This window comes from Pseudorca crassidens, chromosome 13 (assembly GCF_039906515.1).
Source record: "Pseudorca crassidens isolate mPseCra1 chromosome 13, mPseCra1.hap1, whole genome shotgun sequence".
NCBI classification, from domain to species: domain Eukaryota; kingdom Metazoa; phylum Chordata; class Mammalia; order Artiodactyla; family Delphinidae; genus Pseudorca; species Pseudorca crassidens.
In genome coordinates, this window is record NC_090308.1 from 18,395,421 (window position 1) to 18,410,895 (window position 15,475).

The following is a 15,475-nucleotide window of genomic DNA, read 5'->3' on the forward strand; positions in this document are numbered from 1 at the left end:
AAAAATATTAGAGATAGATTTTTACTTTTTCAGAAATTTACAAGCCAATAAGATGAAACGTAAATGACAATTTAAATTTTTAGATATTTCAGCTACCAAGTTTTATTTTATATATATATGTACATATATAAGTGTACAGAGAGTGTGTGTGTGTGTATTTAGACATCAAATTATTTACCTTCAAAATAGAGCATGTGTTCTTTATAAACCTAAGTGTAACACTAACCAAAACTGATTTGAATTACACCACAGTAAAAACATCTACGCAATCCTCAAAATAGAAAATATACAGCCACACTTTCTAACTCCAAAAAATTAATTAAGATGTTAACAAGAAAAGACTAGCCAAAAGAGTTATTTGGAAATTGTAAAAATATTATAAATGTTAAAAGTTAAAGAGAAAATATGATCTAACAAACTAAATAAAACAGTATATTCTAAACATAGGAATTTATTAAAATATTATAGACAAATACATTTTATTTCAAGAATGATTCCAAATTAAAAATTAATTTATGAAATTCAAAGGGATAACATTTGATGATTTCTATAAACAACAATAAAGTAATTAATAAAGTTCCAAACCCATCCCATATTAAAATTCTAAGCTGTCAGTAGAAAAACTTTCTTAAATGTTAAAAAGGGCAATTATTAGAAGTCAACAACAAACATAATACTTAAATGTTATAAGCCTTTCTATTTAAGAAAAGGAAATATATCATCATCACTCTTATTTAACATAGGTTTGGAGATTCCCAACCAATGTCAAATAAAAAGTTAGACTTTTAAGAAGAAATACCCGTTACCAAAATTGGTAAAATCATAGTTTTGTTTAAAATGAGAATGCAAAAGTAGACAATGGAGGCATAAAAGCTAAAATACAGTATTTTTTCTGCATGATTACAAGGGATTTCTTGTTGCATTGTTCAAATTTTCTATTTTTCAAATTTTCTACATTAGACATGTGTTATTTTTATACTCAGAATCAAGTTCTTAAAATAACTGAATAGGGCTTCCCTGGTGGCACAGTGTTTAAGAGTCCACCTGCCGATGCAGGGGACACGGGTTCATGCCCTGGGCAGGGAAGATCCCACATGCTGCAGAGTGGCTGTGCCCGTGAGCCATGGCTGCTGAGCCTGCGTGTCTGGAGCCTGTGCTCCGCAACGGGAGAGGCCACAACAGTGAGAGGCCCATGTACCATAAAAACAAAAAACAAAAAACTGAATATATCTCAGAGTATCACTGTTGTCCATTATTTCAGAAATAATTTGTTTATTAAAGCTCCTGTGTAGCCAGACTCATCAAGAAAAAAAGGGAGAAGACTCAAATCAATAGAATTAGAAATGAAAAAGGAGAAGTAACAACTGACACTGCAGAAATACAAAAGATCATGACAGGTTACTACAAGCAACTCTATGCCAATAAAATGGACAACCTGGAAGAAATGGACACATTCTTAGAAATGCACAACCTGCCAAGACTGAATCAGGAAGAAATAGGAAATATGAACAGACCAATCACAAGCATTGAAATTGAAACTGTGATTAAAAATCTTCCAACAAACAAAAGCCCAGGACCAGATGGCTTCACAGGCGAATTCTATCAAACATTTAGAGAAGAGCTAACACCTATCCTTCTCAAACTCTCCCAAAATATAGCAGAGGGAGGAACACTCCCAAATTCATTCTACGAGGCCACCATCACCTTGATATCAAAACCAGACAAGGATGTCACAAAGAAAACTACAGGCCAATATCACTGATGAACATAGATGCAAAAATCCTCAACAAAATACTAGCAAACAGAATCCAAGAGCACATTAAAAGGATCATACACCATGATCAAGTGGGGTTTATTCCAGGAATGCAAGGATTCTTCAATATACGCAAATCAATCAATGTGATAAACCATATTAACAAATTGAAGGAGAAAAACCATATGATCATCTCAATAGATGCAGAAAAAGCTTTTGACAAAATTCAACACCCATTTATGATAAAAACCCTCCAGAAAGTAGGCATAGAGGGAACTTTCCTCAACATAATAAAGGCCATATATGAAAAACCCACAGCCAACATCATCCTCAATGGTGAAAAACTGAAAGCATTTCCACTAAGATCAGGAACAAGACAAGGTTGCCCACTCTCACCACTCTTATTCAACATAGTATTGGAAGTTTTAGCCACAGCAATCAGAGAAGAAAAGGAAATAAAAGGAATCCAAATCGGAAAGAAGAAGTAAAGCTGTCACTGTTTGCAGATGACATATGATACTATACATAGAGAATCCTAAAGATGTGACAAGAAAACTACTACAGCTAAAATGAATTTGGTAAAGTAGCAGGATACAAAATTAATACACAGAAATCTCTGGCATTCCTATACACTAATGATGAAAAATCTGAAAGAGAAATCAAGAAAACACTCCCATTTACCATTGCAACAAAAAGAATAAAATATCTAGGTATAAACCTACCTAAGGAGACAAAAGACCTGTATGCAGAAAATTATAAGACACTGATGAAAGAAATTAAAGATGATACAAATAGGTGGAGAGATACACCATGTTCTTGGATTGGAAGAATCAACATTGTGAAAATGACTCTATTACCCAAAGCAACCTATACATTCGATGCAATCCCTATCAAACTACCACTGGCATTTTTCACAGAACTAAAAAAAAAATTTCACAATTTGTGTGGAAACACAAAAGACCCCGAATAGCCAAAGCAATCTTGAGAACGAAAAACGGAGCTGGAGGAATCCGGCTCCCTGACTTCAGACTATACTACAAAGCTACAGTAATCAAGACAGTGTGGTACTGGCACAAAAACAGAAAGATAGATCAATGGAACAGGATAGAAAGCCCAGAGATAAACCCATGTACATATGGTCACCTTATCTTTGATAAAAGAGGCAGGAATGTACAGTGGAGAAAGGACAGCCTCTTCAATAAGTGGTGCTGGGAAAACTGGACAGGTACATGTAAAAGTATGAGATTGGATCATTCCCTAACACCATACACAAAACTAAGCTCAAAATGGATTAAAGACCTAAATGTAAGGCCAGAAAGTATCAAACTCTTAGAGGAAAACATAGGCAGAACACTCTATGACATAAACCACAGCAAGATCCTTTTTGACCCACCTCCCAAAGAAATGGAAATAAAAACAAAAATAAACAAATGGGACCTAATGAAACTTCAAAGCTTTTGCACAGCAAAGGAAACCATAAACAAGACCAAAAGACAACCCTCAGAATGGGAGAAAATATTTGCAAATGAAGCAACTGACAAAGGATTAACCTCCAAAATTTACAAGCAGCTCAATAACAAAAAAACAAACAACCCAATCCAAAAATGGGCAGAAGACCTAAATAGACATTTCTTCAAAGAAGATATACAGACTGCCAACAAACACATGAAAGAATGCTCAACATCATTAATCATTAGAGAAATGCAAATCAAAACTACAATGAGATATCATCTCACAATAGTCAGAATAGCCATCATCAAAAAATCTAGAAACAATAAATGCTGGAGAGGGTGTGGAGAAAAGGGAACACTCTTGCACTGCTGGTGGGAATGTGAATTGGTACAGCCACTATGGAGAACAGTATGGAGGTTCCTTAAAAAACTACAAATAGAACTACCATATGACCCAGCAATCCCACTACTGGGCATATACCCTGAGAAAACCATAATTCAAAAAGAGTCATGTACCAAAATGTTCACTGCAGCTCTATTTACAATAGCCCGGAGATGGAAACAACCTAAGTGCCCATCATTGGATGAATGGATAAAGAAGATGTGGCACATATATACAATGGAATATTACTCAGCCATAAAAATAAATGAAATTGAGCTATTTGTAATGAGGTGGATAGACCTAGAGTCTGTCATACAGAGTGAAGTAAGTCAGAAAGAGAAAGACAAATACCGTATGCTAACACATATATATGGAATTTAAGAAAAAAAAAATGTCATGAAGAACCTAGGGGTAAGACAGGACTAAGGACACAGACCTACTAGAGAATGGACTTGAGGATATGGGAGGGCGGGAAGGGTGAGCTGTGACAAAGCAAGAGAGAAGCCTGGACATATATACACTACCAAACGTAAGGTAGATAGCTAGTGGGAAGCAGCCGCATAGCACAGGGAGATCAGCTCGGTGCTTTGTGACCGCCTGGAGGGGTGGGATGGGGGGGTGGGAGGGAGGGAGATGCAAGAGGGAAGAGATATGGGAACATATGTATATGTATAACTGATTCACTTTGTTATAAAGCAGAAACGAACACACCATTGTAAAGCAATTATACCGCCATTAAAAAAAAAAAAAGCTCCTGTGACTATTACATTGCAAGTAATAACTTCAAAGTTTCTGTTAATTTTAATAAGTAGAATATTTTCTAAAAATAATTAATTGGGAATAAAAGTAAAAAATGTTTTCAAAGTAATAAAAATCTATTTCTTATTCAGAAGTCTAAGAAGGTTCAGGTAATAATTTTTAAAGCACAGTTATAACAAATCTATTGATCTTCAGAGACTAATTTGGCACACAAAAGCAATAGTTTTTAAAAAATATTTCCCATTATATCAAATTTTAGCAATTAAATGTTTACTTGCTATTTTATCTTAAAACATTTAGAAAATCAGTTACATAAACATAAATATCTGTTTATGAATCTAAGTAACCAATTCTAAAAGCCACACTTACACTGGGAGCTCAAGGCTTTCTCATTCCCCAAGAGGTTAATTGCTGGAATGATAACTTGGCCCTTCCCAGTGGAGCTCACGATAACTTCTTCATTTTCTAGGACCTGTAGCTTGATGAATGCATCTGGTTTGGATGTGCGTACCTGTATTGTAACAGGATGTGGTAATGCAACTTTAACTGAATACCTATAAAGAAAAACATTCACTTTTATAAACAAGTATGCTGGTCTTTCCTTCAAATAGCTAAAAGAAACTGTATCATTTGCTGATATGATAATCTACAAGTAAAACCACTTTATAAAGTCAGTTAAAATCCTGGAAATATTAGTGCTATTACAGACTCTGGCAAAAGATCCCAGTATGCTGTGGTAAAATGAAGTTAAATATCGGATGTTTATTATCATCATATCCCAAACAGGAAATGTAACGTTTTATTTAGATATAATAAGCACTCACTTATAAAACTTGATAGACTGCAAACTACTGCCACATCAAACCTTTCCATTACGCCCTCCTCTCTAGTGGGACAAAAAGCACAACCGGCAGCAGCTTTCAAAACCTCACTGTTAACAGCATTTGTTAAATACTGTTAACAGTATTTTCTTTCACAAAAATACAGAGAAGTCAGAAGTAGTACCTGTCGCTTGTGCTCTCACCCTTTAACCAAGCCGGTTGGGAACCTCTTACAAAAAAGACTGGAAATGTGCAGTCTAATTCCTTCCCAACTCCTCCCTTAATGCAGTCTAAGAGGTTTCTTGTTTTGTTGAGGTTCTTTCCTACTTTAGGTGAATCTTTGCAAATGTTCAGGACCCTATAAAAACTTTCAATTTCTCTAGAAACTTGCTTTTCTATCTTCTCTCTTCCTTATCTTAAATTTCCCCACTTTATTTCTCCTTGATATTGGCTTTTGTACCTGTGCAGTTCTCACCCACTGAAAGACAGATCAAAACAAAACAAAAAACAAACCAAAAAAAAAAATCTTCCATCAACTCTGTTGACCAGTCTCGGCTCTATTTTATTCCCCAGCTAACAATCTAAGGAGAGTTGTCAACTTCCACTGTCCTTGGCTCATCACCTCCCACTTGCTCACAGCGCTCCACTCTGCCCCCAACCAAGGTGCTAAACTTGCTCTTGCCATGGTGTCAAGCACCTTGTCACCACCCTATAGAAACCTCAGTTCTCATCTTCCTGAACTGTTAGGAGAATCTGACAAAGTCGAATCAACCCTCATTTTCTCTTTCTTCAAAAACTTTTCTCCATGAGCATAATAACTTTTGTACCTCCTATTTCAGAGGTGCTACTTTTAGACTTCTCTCACACTGACATTCACTGATACATATCAGAGAATCTTAATATTCTGTCCTGGATCTGACTCTCTTTGTACAAACTTTCCTGGGCACTTCATGGGCAGAAACAGCATAATGAGTTCCGAATCTGTCTCTCCAGCCCGACTCCCCTATGCAGTATCCCTTGGACATTTCACTGGCCTACCATGTTTAACACCTAAAAATGACTTAGGACTTCCTTGGTGGCACAGTGGTTAAGAATCCGCCTGCCAATGCAGGGGACACGGGTTCGATCCCTGGTCCGGGAAGATCCCACATGCCACAGAGCAGCTAAGCCCGTGCACCACAACTACTGAGCCTGCGCTCTAGCGCCCGTGAGCCACAACTACTGAAGCCTGCGCACTCTAGGGTCCTCTTGCTGCAACTACTGAGCTTATGTGCTGCAACTACTGAAGCCTGTGTGCCTAGAGCCTGTGCTCTGCAACAAGAGAAGCCACCTCAATGAGAAGCCCGCACACTGGAACGAAGAGTAGCCCCCGCTCACCGCAAATAGAGAAAGCCCGCACGCAGCAAGGAAGGCTCAGTGCAGCCAAAAAAATTTTAAAAAAAGAAAAAGAAAAAAAGAATTTATTGTCTTTCTGTTGCCCAACCAGCCAATGGGGTTCTCTTCCTGTAACCTCTAAGTAAATGACACTTACTGTCCAACAGTTCCCCAAGTCAAACCCCAATCAACCAACGCTCTCAATTTTACTTCCTTGGTACCTTAAAATCCTTTCTCATTCCTCTAGATTCATTGTCACTGCCTGTTATGGGTTAAATTGTGTCCCCCTCAAAAACATGCTGGAGTCCTAACCCCCAGCCCCTCACAATGTCACTATTCTTAGAGAGATTATCTCCCAGAGATAATCAAGTTAAAATGAGGTCCTTATGAAAAGGGGAAGTTTGGAGACAGAGAGACACAGGGAGAATGGTGCGTGAAGAGGAACAGAAAGACCAGGGTGATAAATCTATGAGTCAAAGAATGCCAATGACTAGAACCCCCTAGAAGCTAGCAGAAAGCATGGAGTATCTTCTCCCTCTCAGCCCTCAGTAGGAATCAGTCCAGCTGGCACTTTGATCTCAGACTTGTGGCAGTCAGGATTTCTGTTGTGTAAGCTACCTACGTTGCCAGTTTGTGGGCCTTTGTTATGGCAGCCTTGGTAAACAAATACACTGACTTATTTCACTTGCCATGATCACACACCTGGGTTATTCTGCAACTTCTACGTGGCTGGTTTCCCTGTCTCCAGTTATGTTTCCCTTCATCCATATAACACACTGCAGTCTTCCGAGTGAGCTTTTTTTCCTTTTTTTTTCATGTTTTGTACCTTTTATGATTACATATAATTTCATAACAATAAGGTTCTAACATTTTTTCTGTTCTTAGAAATTATATTTAGAGTACTTTTTCAATTCATAGTTGCAGACATAATGTTTTAACACAGTCTATTAATGCCATTTTGCTTAAAATCCTCCAAAGCATCTCAGTGCCTCTATGGTAAAATCTGAATCTTCTTGCCTTGAGGCCCTTCAGGAAAGGGCCCTGCCAACCTCTGGATCTTACTTCTTGCTATAGCACCCTAGAACCCCATTTTGCAAACAAAACAAAGATCATACTGAAAAGGTCATATTCTCTCTAATTTCTGAATTTTTACATGTGCTAGTCAAGCAGTTCTCTCCTCACCTTCCTCTCAACTCATCCTGACAGATTTAGGACCAGCTGCTATGACTAACTTAGGTATTGGGTTCAATATCACTGAGTCTAATACTGGCCCTGCTGTGTGATACAATGGTTTCCTATCATAGTAGTTAAAATACTTTATCACAATTGTTATTTTTAGTTACTGGCACATTTCCTTCCTTCTCTCTTTTTTTTTTTTTTTTTTTGCTTTCTTCTAATAGGCACTATGCAAATATATTACAAGAAGCAGATAGATTAAAAAGAGAATTCTTCAACCCTTTTATTGCCCTCAGTTTATGTGCTTTTGTTTAGTATTTTCTCTAAAATTTTACCTGTATATAAAATATATAAACAACTATAAACATAAGAAAATATACTTGGAACACCATACACAAAGATAAACTCAAAATGGATTAAAGACCTAAATGTAAGGCCAGACACTATCAAACTCTTAGAGGAAAACATAGGCAGAACACTCTATGACATAAATCACAGCAAGATCCTTTTTGACCCACCTCCTAGAGAAATGGAAATAAAAACAAAAATAAACAAATGGGACCTAATGAAACTTCAAAGCTTTTGCACAGCAAAGGAAACCATAAACAAGACCAAAAGACAACCCTCAGAATGGGAGAAAATATTTGCAAATGAAGCAACTGACAAAGGATTAATCTCCAAAATTTACAAGCAGCTCATGCAGCTCAATGTCAAAAAAAACAAACAACCCAATCCAAAAATGGGCAGAAGACCTAAATAGACATTTCTCCAAAGAAGATATATAGATTGCCAACAAACACATGAAAGAATGCTCAACATCATTAATCATTAGAGAAATGCAAAGCAAAACTACAATGAGATACCATCTCACACCAGTCAGAATGGCCATCATCAAAAAATCTAGAAACAATAAATGCTGGAGAGGGTGTGGAGAAAAGGGAACCCTCCTGCACTGTTGGTGGGAATGTAAATTGATACAGCCACTATGGAGAACAGTATGGAGGTGCCTTAAAAAACTAAAAATAGAACTACCATATGACCCAACAATCCCACTACTGGGCATATACCATGAGGAAACCATAATTCAAAAAGAGTCATGTACCAAAATGTTCACTGCAGCTCTATTTACAATAGCCCGGAGATGGAAACAACCTAAGTGTCCATCATCTGCTGAATGGATAAAGAAGATGTGGCACATATATACAATGGAATATTACTCAGCCATAAGAAGAAACGAAATTGAGTTATTTGTAGTGCAGTAGATGGACGTAGAGTCTGTCATACAGAGTGAAGTAAGTCAGAAAGAAAAAAACAAATACCGTATACTAACACATACATATGGAATCTAAGAAAAAAAAAATGTCATGAAGAACCTAGGGGTAAGAGGGGAATAAAGACACAGACCTACTAGAGAATGGACTTGAGGATATGGGGAGGGGGAAGGGTAAACTGTGACAAAGTGAGAGAATGGCATGGACATATATACACTACCAAATGTAAAATAGCTAGTGGGAAGCAGCCGCATAGCACAGGGAGGTCAGCTCAGTGCTTTGTGACCACCTAGAGGGGTGGCATAAGGAGGGTGGGAGGGAGGGAGACGCAAGAGGGAAGAGATATGGGAACATATATATATAACTGATTCACTTTGTTATAAAGCAGAAACTAACACACCATTGTAAAGCAATTATACTCCAATAAAGATATTAGGAAAAAAAAGAAAATATACTTGGGATATACTGTATATATTGTTCTGTAATTTAGTTTTGTTGTTGATTATCTTTCTTTGCAAAAAATGTGAGCATGTTTGTTAAAGGGAAAAAGGTTTTAAGGAGCAAATAAATATTAATTATAGAGAAAAATCAGCCAGAATACAATGAATTATTATTTGTGCCTATACTGTCAAAAAGACTTGGGTTTTACTTTTGAAAACCAATTTACCAATATGTATGGTTTCTTTAAAATATTTAATCTCCTTAAAACAATAAATCTTTAGACAATAATCAGAAATTTTCTTTAATATTTACAATAAAATATGCCCATCATATCTCTATTAATACTATAGAAAAAGTAGAAAAGGAAATTTGTAACAACAGGGAATAACCAATAACCAAAAAACGTGTATATTCATATGAATAATTATTAGATAATCATGAAAAAGAGTTCACAAAATGTCTTAATGGTATTGGGAAATGTTAACACTATAATGTTAAGTAAAAAGTCAGATTATAAAACTTTAATTATGTTATGATTTTAATAATGTTAAACTGTGAATAGAAAAAACATTCTAAGAAAATACAATAGAATACTAACAATGATAGTTTCTAGGTTATGTGTGATTTTTATTTCCTTAATAACATATTTGCCAAACTTTCTGCATAGAAAAAATATATGAAAAGAGAAGACAAGTATTCTAGCAACTCATTTAATGAACATTTAACAATATTTAATGAAGGCCAACTACGTGTCAGGCATATATCAATACGTCCTGTATTGATAAGGCATGGTTCCTGCCTCCAATAAATGTTAATTCTCATGGAGGTGGATGTGAAATTAACCAGATAAAATTTGATATGTCACATTCTTAGAAAGAACCAAAGACTATAGAAACACGACCAGGACTAACTAGTTATATTTGGAGGTTTGGGTATAAAAGATTTGACTCTTGAAACTGATCCTTAAAAGTGATAAATTTTGCTAGGTGGAAAAATGGAGACAGAATATAACAAGATAAGAGGAAAGGCATGGGCAAGATAAAATCACATCACAAATATGTCAGGAGTTGGTCCATAGCTCCATCAAGAGAGTGCACAGTGTGTTGGGAGGCTGGGCAGGAGTGTTTGTGGTTTGGATTTTACTTTACAGCCAATGGAAATTTGTCCAAAATTTTAAAGACGGGAAATCACATATTTAAATGTGTTTGTTAGAAAGATAACTACTCTGGTAGTAAAGGATGGATATGTAAATGAATAAGGTGAGAGAGACAGAGAAATAGTTAAAAATGAAGAGTGAATATAATGGAGACATGGACACAGCATTTTTATAGACAAAATATAATGAGGCCCTGAAGTAGTGGAGGACATTGAGAATAAAGAGGAGGGCATAGAGATGAGAGGTATGAGGGAATGAGAATCAGAAGGGCTGATTAATGAAAGAGAGTGGAGTCCATGATGAGGCTATTTATGGAGAATATATAAATATGTATGAAAAGAAGGATGAGTTGGCAGATAAGGAGAAACCTACACAAGAGAAGAGTTAGAGATGGAACAGAACGAGGAGAGAGTAAAAAGAGGGAAGAGTGTTAGGATGTTCAATGAAAGTCAAATACGATGAGGACTAAGAAACCATTATGTGCAACATAGGCTTGATCTTATATAACATTATATAATCACATTACTCTCTGTGTTGTTTCCAAAAGAGTATAAAAGTGAAGTTCAAAATTCACCCAGGATTTTACAGAAAATTTATTGATTTTGGTAATATTAATATTTAAAATAAAATATTTAAATTTAAAGTCAATTTTTAATACAAAAATTATTAATATTTTCAAAGGAATGCATTTCCTTTCTGTCACATACCTGAATACAATTTTCTTATCATTGGGTATGTAGTAATCTCTGATTTCCTTTATGGTAAAGGTATTACATGGAGGATCTCGAGACAGACATGGGAGTGGATGATAAGAACCAATGAGGCGCATTTTCCATCGTGAGGATGTTACATACACATCACCAGTATATGCTTCAGCCACGAATGTATATCCTTTCTACAGGAAAAAAGAATTACACAGAAGTAAGTGACATTGTCACTAGTCTCTCAAAGGTACAACAGATGATTTCACAGTATTAAAAGTCTTTATTATCTTAATATACATAAAGATCCTAAAATCTATTGATAATCAACAAATCACTAGCATGTTTTGAAATCCCTCTCAAAAATTGCTATCTTACATGTTTTTGGAGAAAATGGAAAACTCTAACACTTTTGTTCGTATGGTTCCCTAGCTATAAAAAAAAAAGTGCTTAACTGTGGTAGATGATTACTACATTTCCTGCTAATTCTCCTAATGCTTCCTAAGGCAGATTTTTATCATTATATCATCCTGGATTAGCCCAATAGCTTCCTACTTGATTTCCCTGTCTTCTCAGTATCATCTTTCTAAATATGAGATGAAAAAGGCAGAAGAGTTTATGGAAATGTAGTGCCCTTAGGATGACCATTAGCAGGTAAAGCTATCAAATTAGCAGCAGATCTGGTTCCATGGAACCCAGATGTGAGCCTGGAGATGAGCTCTTTAGGTTGGAGAAAAGAAGCGGTTAAGGAACCTGGGAAAGTGCTAACAGACAAAAGTTCAAAGTAATTCTGAGTTTATAATTCCATACATTTCTAACAAGACAGAAGAATATAGATTTGTATTCCAGTTGCTCTCTGATGCAGAGGAAGCTCTCCAATGTGTCTAGATTTTTAGGAACAAAAATTAGAAATACACAAGACAGAGTGAATTCATAACATTGCAAAAAACACCTAGGAATGTTAACCAAAATTCCAAAACCTGTAATAAGATCAGAATTGCAACACCCATAAGGACCTTTGACATTACGTTTGGGGCAAGAAGAAAAGGAAGATAAATCATGTATGCTAAAGTGTTTTTATCAGGAAAGTGCAGATTTATTGCTGTTTTTGTTATTATTTGGGCTTGTGGTAGTAATCTATTAAAGAAGCAAAATAAAGTTACATGACTCTGATCTTGTGTTTGTCTAGACTCAGAGAACAGTTTTGAGAGGAATAAAAGTTTATAAAATGGTAGGATAGATATTGGTAAGTGAAAGTCTAAAGCTAAACCAGTGATAGGATTTTGAGAGGACCTGGTGACTCTAAACCGACCTCAAGACTCTGTAATAGAAGAGTAACATAATCGAGTACTGAGTACTGAGAAACCTCATAGATAAGTATTTCAAATCACAGGTTATGGTCTTTGAAAAATTATGAAAAAATATATGTCAAACAATTCTAAAGGATTAACTGTGTAACCAGGTGTTTTTATTTTTTTTTAACCTTAGACACTAGTTCTGTGGACATATGTTAGAAAAAGTTGACCTAAAATAGGCTACATATGTGGCAAATGCCTGGCAAGTGCCAAAATGCGAATGCAGTCATGGGCTACAAAACAATGGAGTGATGATCCTCCTTCAGATGGGTTGGAATTCCCTTTAGAGGCTGCATTTAGTTCTGGGAACTACATTTTAGAGGAGACTTAGATAATTTGGAGAAATGGTCAAAGATCAAGAATTGTGACGAAAGGAAAACCATACTACAAGAAGAATGACTGAAGCTATTCTTGTATTCATACAGCTCTATATTCTCCTCCTCATTCTATTTTATTCTAAAAAGACCCACAGTGAGAGGTTAGAAGAAGGAGGTATTTGACAGAGGGAATGGCTATTGCTTGTTGCAATCCTAAATTTACAGTTTAGAAATAATAGTTAAATGGAGATAGAGTGTTTTTCTGCATACTGACTCAAAATGTGTCATTTAAAGCTACCCCCCAAATTCAAGTTTAGTCTAGAAAGGGAAGTCTTCACTGGGGTTACTAAACAAAACCCAAACCAAACCCAAAATTTATATGCTAGATATAAACAAGAATCAGATTCTTGTTTATATGCTAGATATAAACAAGAATCAGATTCTTATGTGGTTCAACTAAATATCCTTAAAGATCGCTACAAAAATTAAGTATCAGTGGCTAATATATTAATATTAGTATACTTATCTAGTGAAGTAAAGAGCTCATCTCTAGAATTTAATGACATCTATGATCTTGATAGAGTCTCCCTTTGAATGATATCGTCTTTTTCATATGGATCTTTGGGACTTTTGATTTCCAATCACAGATGAAATAAATTTTTATATTCAAAAGGAAATCTAGGCCAAACTTGACAAACAGACATTATAAAAATAACCCATCAATTGTTCCTGGTGTGAAGACAAGTTTGTTAACAAAGAACTAGTTATCTCTTATAGTGTTTGGTTTAACCCAAGATATTCTGCTGGAGAGAGGCAACGTTTATCAATAAATTTCCCAAGCTATAATTTTTAATAAATTGCTATTTACTAGGACATAAGGGAGAATAAATATAGTGCAAAAGGGAGTTGTATGGAGGGTCAAATTATATTAGGGTCAAATAAATTCAGTTTTTGAGTACCTGTTTGATGTACAGAAATTGTCTTTTATTGGCAAATTCTTCTATTTTTAATTGAAATATAAATACTCTTTCAAAGCAATGAGAAAAATAACATATTGGTGCACAGGCTTTGAGTTTTTAAAAATTACATTTAAGTATATAACTCCAAATATACATAACTGCACACAAAAATATTGTCTATCAGATTTTCTAATAAAATGTAAATGTGAAGTAAATGTGCAAAATTTAATACAAACTAAAAATGATTCAAGTCCAGTTTACAATTTGATAATATCTTCAAATTTAGTAAAACCAGACTGCATTATTGAGAAAATTTGTATCATGAAAAATAGAAAAAAATGATAAGCTTTTAATAAGAGTTTTTAAATTATAATGAAATAGTATAAAAACTCATTAGTAAAATATAAAGTTTTAACAATAGTGATACACAGCCACACACCTCTATGTATAGATATAAATGGATTAAATGATTTCATGAAAAATTTAATTGCCCTGATTTTTAAAAAGTTTCCTAAAATCCTAAAATCTCTAAAATAGTTTAACAGTGAACAAGTAGAATTTGAAATTAAAAACAAATTACATTAGCAACCACAAAACTGAAATACTTAGATATAAATCTAACAAAATATGTACAAAATGTGTATAAAAAAATTATAAAACTCTGATGAACAAAGTCAAAGGAGAACTAAAAAATGAAGAGATATTCTATGTTCATGGATAGGAAGAATCAACACTGTGAATATTTCAGTTATTTCCAACTTGATCTATAAATTTAATGCAATCTCAATCAAAATCTCAGCATGCTATTTTATGGATACCAACAAACTGGTTGTAAGGTTTATATGGAGAAGACCAAGAATAACCAACACAATACTGAAAAAGAAAAACAAAGTTGGAGAACTGAAACTAATCGACTTTAAGACTCGCTATAAAGCTGCCATCATTAAGACAGTGTCATTTTGACAAAGTAACAGACATACAGATCAATGGAATAGAATAGACCCAGAAATAGACCCACATAAATATAGTGAACGGATCTTTGACAAAAGAGCAAAGGCAATACAATGGATCAAAAACAGTCTTTTCAACAAATGGTGCTGGAAAAACTGGACACCCAAAGCAAAAAAGAGAATCTAGACACAGACCCTCACCCTTCACAAAAATTAACTCCAAACGGATTACAGACCAAAATGTAAAATACAAAACTATAAAACTCTTAGAGGGTAACATAAGAGAAAGCCTAGGAATCTCTTGGGTATGGCAATGACTTTCCAGATCCAACAAAAAAGGCATGGTCCACGAAACTGGATCCATGAATTTTAATGAAGCTGGACTTTATTAAAATTAAAAACTTTTGCTCTGTCAAAGAACATGTCAAGAAAATGAGAAGACAAGCCATAGACTGGGAAAAAATATTTGCAAAAGACACATATGATAAAGGACTGTTTCCCAAATATACAAAAACTTTTAAAACTCAATAATAAGAAAACTAACAACCTGATTTAAAAATGGGCCAAATATTTTAACAGACACCTCATCAAAGAAGAAATATAGATGGC

At 35.0% G+C, this 15,475-nt stretch overlaps 1 protein-coding gene and 1 long non-coding RNA gene across 3 annotated transcripts in view; one reads left to right on the forward strand and one right to left on the reverse strand.

The window, feature by feature from the left end:
• The window catches only part of LOC137204464 (uncharacterized), a 136,917-nt gene that overhangs the window by 69,681 nt on the left and 51,761 nt on the right, over window positions 1–15,475 (forward strand). The window contains exon 2 of one of the 2 annotated variants that reach the window (XR_010933638.1): window positions 11,352–11,505. The exons of the other annotated variant lie outside the window; for it this stretch is intronic. This is a non-coding gene — a long non-coding RNA (uncharacterized lncRNA). The remainder of the gene's footprint in view (window positions 1–11,351; window positions 11,506–15,475) is intronic. 2 annotated transcript variants of the gene reach the window in all.
• The window catches only part of ADGB (androglobin), a 187,172-nt gene that overhangs the window by 29,829 nt on the left and 141,868 nt on the right, over window positions 1–15,475 (reverse strand). The window contains exons 26-27 of the mRNA XM_067701839.1: window positions 11,292–11,479; window positions 4,715–4,899 (exon numbers count right to left, since the gene is read on the reverse strand). Of these exons, the coding sequence (XP_067557940.1) occupies window positions 4,715–4,899; window positions 11,292–11,479 (373 nt within the window). The remainder of the gene's footprint in view (window positions 1–4,714; window positions 4,900–11,291; window positions 11,480–15,475) is intronic.